The following is a 7,353-nucleotide window of genomic DNA, read 5'->3' as shown; positions in this document are numbered from 1 at the left end:
AACAAAATAAAATAAATAAGTAATATTGAATTATATTATTTTACATGGTTGATTATAAGAAACGAAGTAAGTTTAATTTTAACGGTAACGAATTTTATCGCATACGTTGTTATCGCGTAATATTTCTTTGCTGTTTTTAATTAAAAAAAAAAGACAATTACATAATTAATAATTAATTAAAAAAAATAAAAGATTAGGGGAGGGGAAGGGTGGCCGGTTGTGTGAAGGAATGGGAGGAGTCTTGTAACTCCTTTCATAAGTGTGTATTATGGCACATTAAGCTCATCCCTTAATTACCTATTAATCCTTGTGAACACCATTTGAGTTCTTCACCCTTCTAAGCTCCCAAGTGAACAAAAAAAATCAGAAAAATTCTCTCCTTAGTGCTTGTTGTTTCGGCATTCCAAAAAAAAAATTAAATTTGTTCTCTTGTTCTTCCATTCAATCTTTTGATCAAAGGGGTAAGTTTAATTGAATTGCTAGTTATAGATTTTATATACAAGGTTTTCTAAGATGAATTACATTTTATGTATGATGATATCCTATGACTTTGAGGAGGATTGAGTATATTTTTATGTAATTTTCTTTAACAATCCTTTAATAAACCTTAATTTTGTTAAAAGGATTAAGTTATGTTCTTGATTTATATTCTTTAACAAAGTTTAAATTTGTTATAAGAATTGAGTTTTGTTCATATTCAAATAAATTTCTTTTATGGTTTAAATTTCTCTAACTAAATTTCAATTTGTTAGTAGAAATTAAGTTGGTATGGATTAAGTTATGTAGTCATCCAAAGATTTAATAATCCTTTAGCAAAATTTGATTTGTTAGAAGGATTGTGTTATATATATATATATATATATATATATATATATATATATATATATATATATATATATATGTCTTGATTTTAAAGGGTGATTTGGTTTTATAATTCTCTACAAAATTTAATTTGTTAAGAGAATTAAGTATTTAATTTAGTTATCATAATTTATGAAATTTCAAGTCTCTTGAAGGATTTTGTGGATGTGATCTTGCTAGAATTATTTTGGTCATGAGATTTAAAAGAAAAAGGGGTTGATAATGTATATATAAAATAATAATAATAATGAATTTTAAAAAAAAAATTTTATGTATATGTTTTCGGGCAGCAGCTGATCTGCCTCGTTAAAGGTGCCGACCCGGAAACGTTAGTTGTTTTCCGTTGTTTTGTGCACCGTTGCGTTAAAAACTCGTTAAACGCTTAAAATAATTAAAAATAGTAAATGGATGTTAGAAATTACGAAAATTGGTACCCAAGGTAATTGATGCGTTCTGAACGCAATGGCGAAGTCGGATTTTTCATTTGAATTTTCTAATCTGTCCGAAATGGCCCTTAAAGTTTCTGGTCAGAATGTGAAATTTGGAACCTTTGGGAATTGGATGTAAACAATTAAAAATTATCAAGTCTTAGTGATATTTTAGTGTATGGAGTGGATTAAATGTGTAAACACGTCCTAATACGTGATCGTTTTGTGTGTATGTTATTTAGGACCTCGATTTATAAGAGGGCGAAATTTCTGTCGTGCTTGAACATTTTTGTTGCAGCGCTTAAAGGTACACGCTTAGACCATACGGTTTATGTGGTTGTGCAAGTAGTGTTGTTTCATTTCTAATCGAGGCATGGTAATCACATAAGGATTAGACACTTCAAATAATTTGAAAGGAATTAATTGGAAATTGAGAATTTATGTGTTTGTCACCCAAAGGGGTTGACGTTTGGTTATATTGTGTTACCCAAAGGGGTTAACGAATTGGTTTGGATTATTATACTTATTGTTCCCATGGCAGTTTTGGATCATTACGGTCTCCATGGGGGTATGCATACTTTAGCCTTTGACGACCCGAACAGGACGAGCAACGTCTTAGGTCGGTGGTTGCCTTGGGATTAGCTCTCCCAAGTGTATTCCTCCAAAAGATTTGGATTTATACTTGAACGACCCGAACAGGACGGGCAACGTTACAAGTTGGAATTATCTATTAATGAATGGTTTATACTTGGACGACCCGAACAGGACGGGCAACGTTACAAGTTGGGATTAATTAATAATAAATGTATTAGAGCCTATGCATACTAGGATGAACATTTTGCTTGTATTCAACCTGATTGATATTTGTATAAAGTCTCTGACGTGTATTGGTTTGTTTCTTGGAACCTACTGTGTGTTGTCATAAGACGACTAGTAGGTTGATTGCAGGTAGGGTCTGGAGTGAGATCTCGACTTATAACCCGTAATCATCAAGACTATGTTATTATCTTTTGTATTAGTTTATGAGTAGGAAGAAACTCTGTATTTAAGTAACAAGAGATAGTGTAGTTTTCTTTTCGCTTTCGCTATTTCGATTAGTTTGTTTAGAGGCCTATAGGCTCTCAAGTTGTACGTTAGAGCTTCCGCTGACTTATTATCTTTCACGCTGGTACTGTTTTCTGTTTTATCTATATTTCTTTATCGACGGAACGTTGACGGTCCTAGAGAAAAGTCTTCTCTGGAGTCCAAGAGTGAACAGGAATTTGTATTTTCATATGGATTTCCGGGTCACCTAAACCGGACCGTTACATTAATGCAATCTAATGCAAGAACAGTGGTGCAATGGGAAGTCCAACCGACAATGGATCCTACCAGAGTTATGTTTCAGAGAATTTTTTGGGCTTTCGGACCATCTATTAAGGGTTTTCCCCACTGTTGTCCCCTTATTTCTATAGATGGTACACATTTGTACGGAAAGTACAAAGACACACTTATGATTGCTATAGCAATAGATGCAAATTCTCAGTTGTTCCCACTTGCCTTTGCCATTGTGGAGGGAGAGAGCAACGACACATGGAGTTGGTTTTTGGATTGTATAAGGCATTATGTCACTAAGAGGGGTGGCTTATGTGTTATATCTGACCGTCACAAGGGAATTTTGCATGCAATGAATAGAGTTGGAAAAGGTTGGGAAGAGCCGTATGCATTCCATCGGTTTTGTAAAGGTCATCTAGCTTCGAACGTGCATAAAAAGTTCAAGAACATAGCATTTAAATACTTATTTGGAAAAGCTTCTGAACAGAAAAAGATTCGGAAATATAATTTCTATATGAATCGCCTTAAAGAGTATGATGAGGACGTATATAAGTACTTAGTGGACGGTTTTATTCCTGAGCGCCAATGGACTTTGATTCATGATGGTGGTCATTGATATGGAGTGAAAACTACAAACATGTTTGAAGCGTTCAATGGCGTAATGAAGGGGGCCAGGTGTCTCCCAATCACTTCATTGGTTAGGATGACATTTTATCGGGTTAACGAAAACTTTGAAAAAAGGAGGGATTTAGGGAAAATGAGATTAGAGAATGGACATGTGTATGCTAAGAAACCAACTGATACGATTGATAAGAATGTTGAAAAAGCACGCGTTCATGATGTTAGGATATATGAAATAGTACGTGGGATATTAAGGTCACCACTGGTCGTGGCAACAAGATAGCAGGAAAAGGTGGAAAATGTTACATGGTTGACCTCACAGCAGCATCATGCTCTTGTCAGAAACCAACCATGTTCAAGTTACCATGCTCACATATTCTTGCAGTATGTCGAGCTCGTAACATTTAGTATGATGCTTTTGTAGACCCTTCGTTTTGCACTACAGAATACGTATCCACATATAAAAAGACCTTTATGCTTGTTCCAGACATGTTCACCTGAGATCCTTGGAATGGTCCTATAGTTGTTCCAGATCCCTTAACTAAGCGTGGAAAGGGTCGTTTGCAATCAACTTGCATAAGGAACGAAATGGATGTACCGGTGACGCGTCCTCGTAACACATGTAGCATTTGTGGATTTAGTGGTCATAATAAGAAAACATGTCCTCGTACGGTTAGTCGAAGGTCAACAAAGTATGTTTTTTTTAACTTGCACAGTAGTTTGTCATCATATTGAGTCTGATAATATTTTTGTGGATTTGATAATATTGTATGTATGTAACAGCGATAATGGCGATGCCGGACCCAGTTGATCCATCAGTACTTACGTTTCAGGCGACACATAGGAGCTTAGCTGCCTGGGAGGGCTCCACTACCCAGTTGGTTACTCGTCAGCACTACCAGGCGAGTACGTTACACTGACAGGTGGATGACAGCGTTTTAGAGGTAGTGGAATTAGCTAGTTTTAGTTACATTCACAGGTTGTTGGGTGAAGGTTTAGAGCTCGATCGAGCTCTTATAACTTCATTAGTGGAGAGGTGGAGGCCGGAGACTCATACATTCCACCTCACGGTTGGCGAGGCACGTTGCAAGATGTGGCAGTTATACTGGGACTGGCCATTGAAGGACAAGCAGTGATTGGTCATGAAGAGGGACATTGGCCAAATTTAGTTCATAAGCTACTAGGGGTTCGGCCAGAAAACCCTCAAGACCCCACAAAGCCGAAGATCATCACTGGATCTTCGTTGAAGTTAACTTGGCTCAGAGAGCATTTCAGCGTGCTAGAGGACGACGCGGATGATGTTACAGTCGAGAGGCATGCGTGCGCGTACATTTTGTACCTGTTTGGATGCATCATGTTTCCAGACAAGAGCGGTGACTCGGTCCAGTTGATGTATCTCCCTCAGCTAGGAGATTTAGAGTGGGTAGATGAGTATAGTTGGGGAAGTGCTACCCTTGCATATCTGTATCGTAATTTATGTCGAGCATCTCGTGAGGATGCCAAGGACATTGGAGGCTGCTTGTTGTTACAGAAATGGTTTTGGGAGCATATTCATATAGGGAGGCCTATAATTCGGACGATTCGACCCGCTGGGCAACAAGATCAGGACGATGATGCAGAGGATTATGAACCGGTCTTAGGTTCATAGCATCGTCGTGGGAGGGATCCTTTAGCAGTAAGGTAGCAACAATCAATTCACTATTCAAATTCCAATTTCACTATTTTATGATACATGAAAATATTAAACAATGTTCGTTTGTTCGTAGCTGGCTTCGCGTATATCTTTCGAGGTCCCACTCCCCACATACTCTAGTCTACTACAGAGTCGCACTTGATCGACAACAGGACGAGCAAGTTATTAACATTTATTATTTGTATTAGTTATCAATAAGTTGTATATATTACTGAGTATATTAATTTCTATTACAGATGACATGGCAGCCTTACACAACGGCTAAGATGGACGCTTTGCCACACATACGTAGATCGGGCCATGAGATTTGAAGATCGCGTTGTCCACTTATTTTCTTTGACATCGTCGAGCTACATCTCCTGGATCGTGTCATGCGTCAATTCGGTTTGGAGCAGGTTATTCCGCATGCCGGTGACACCCAACCTCAACTACATGCGATTGATAGGAGGACTGGGGACAAGAACTACGTCATACGACATAGATCGCAGGTAGATGCGTGGAATGACCGAGCATCTGGATTGGTTCAAGGAGATAACTACACCGGTCAAAGCTCTGGTGCGTACATGAATTGGTACAGGCGTATCTCCATGCTATGCCTCACGAACACCACATTTGCACAGCCAGGATCACATTATCATTCGACATCTACGTTACTGGTACGTCTTCTTTTAACACTCATAGCATATAGTAATACTTTTATGTGATTCTTTTAATAATATAATGATAACATACAGGCTGAGCGCATCCGATCGGTCCTCATACAATGCAATGACACGATTCACGGGGCCGCTACTTCCCCAGTTGATGTGGGGTATCGGCTATGTTCTCTGACCCTTGTCTCCATTAACGCGTCATTGACCGATGCATTGAGTTAGGCGGGGTATGAGTATCTCATTCCGACTCCACCCATCATTGGTGAGGTTGATGATACATTCCACACTCCTTCTCCACGGAGTTCAGCCCACCGAGGTAGCTCTTCAGGAGGATCAAGTAGTCGGTCCACAAGAGGTCGCGAGCGTTCATCTACTCGAGGTCGGTCTTTCAGATCCCCATCGACATCCGGTGCTATGTCGCCATTTGTTCCTCCAGCTTCCATGATCACTCCTCCACATCCATCGCCTCCGCATACGATCATTACATATCAGCGTGCTAGTCAACGACAAGCTCCTGCTCTTAATGTCATCGCAGAGGTTGATGAGTCTACACCATCCTCATCCACCGATGCGCACAATAAAAGGGGTCGGGGATTGTAGTTTAACACACTTTGTATGAATTTACATGGCTTGAACTTCTTGTATCATTGTCCAAGGTTGTAATATATGTTCGCATTATTTTCATAATTAATGTTTACAAATCAAACTGGTTAGTAGTTGATTATTATGGAATACATGGTATTGAACTCGTTTAATGCAGGTTGTGCTAATTAATTATGGGAATTGAAAGAAAAAAATAAAATGTTGCACGGGCATAGAGAAAACTGCCACATGAGATGGCGGTTTGCCCTAACCAAACCGCTACTTCATGTGGCGGTTTACTGGTTAATGCAAACCACCATCTCATTTGGTGGTTTTGTTTGGAAAATTTTTTAAAAAAAAAACAAATTGCCACGTGGACAGTATTTTGGGAAATACTTTTTCATTTCATCCAAAGTGGGAATAAGTTATAAAACTTGCAATATTGAGGGAAAAGATTCATATATATATATATATATATATATATATATATATATATATATATATATATATATATATATATATGTGTGTGTGTGTGTGTGTGTGTGTATATATATATATATAGATATGAATTTTTTTAAAAGTATAGCTTATTATTAATAGTAAAATACTAGTAGAATGAAATATATTTTCCATCATTGTAGAGGGTACATAATTGGCAGAACATCCTTTCCAGTGAGGTGGAAGGAAATAATGATTCTTCTTTCTTAATTGAAGAGTTAGTAGGAGAAGAAACATCATGGTTCTTAGAACTCAGAGCATTAAATTTTATTGTAGGGGACCAAATTCAAATATATATACGTTAGGACAAAAATAGTACTTCCTCCTATTCAGTCTAACTGTCCTATTTGACTTTTTACGGATTTTAAGGTGGGTTAAAATGGGACCCTTAGGGTAGGAGAGAAAGTGATGTAATGGGTTTTTAATGAATTGATTAAGGGATTAATGATTCACTCCAAATTTGAACAAACTTGTATGCATTTAAAAATGGTGAATATATTTCACCTTCAAAAGTGGTTAATTTGTTTTTAATAACCGAGAATTACATAGTCCGGGTTAATAATCTAAAATACATATGTCCTACAAATAGGTCCTATAATTACATTACATACTTAGTCAGAAAAATAAAAAAAATTTACATAGTTCAATTACTTAATCTCGGACAACCTTCTCAAATCTTCAACAGATTCGATGTAGTTCAAAT

At 37.3% G+C, this 7,353-nt stretch overlaps 1 protein-coding gene across 1 annotated transcript; it reads left to right on the top strand.

Annotated features, from left to right (window-relative positions):
- Positions 1–4,012: 4,012 nt before the first annotated feature.
- Positions 4,013–5,332, top strand: LOC130826667 (serine/threonine-protein phosphatase 7 long form homolog). Its single transcript, XM_057692235.1, has 5 exons — positions 4,013–4,101; positions 4,218–4,857; positions 4,991–5,014; positions 5,154–5,205; positions 5,313–5,332. The coding sequence occupies exons 1-5, from the start codon at positions 4,013–4,015 to the stop codon at positions 5,330–5,332; spliced, it is 825 nt and encodes a 274-aa protein (XP_057548218.1).
- The last annotated feature ends 2,021 nt before the right edge of the window (positions 5,333–7,353 follow it).

Source organism: Amaranthus tricolor, chromosome 11 (assembly GCF_026212465.1).
Source record: "Amaranthus tricolor cultivar Red isolate AtriRed21 chromosome 11, ASM2621246v1, whole genome shotgun sequence".
In the NCBI taxonomy this organism is placed as follows: domain Eukaryota; kingdom Viridiplantae; phylum Streptophyta; class Magnoliopsida; order Caryophyllales; family Amaranthaceae; genus Amaranthus; species Amaranthus tricolor.
Note: the sequence above shows the minus strand (reverse complement) of the source record. Positions and strands in the feature narration are given on the sequence as shown.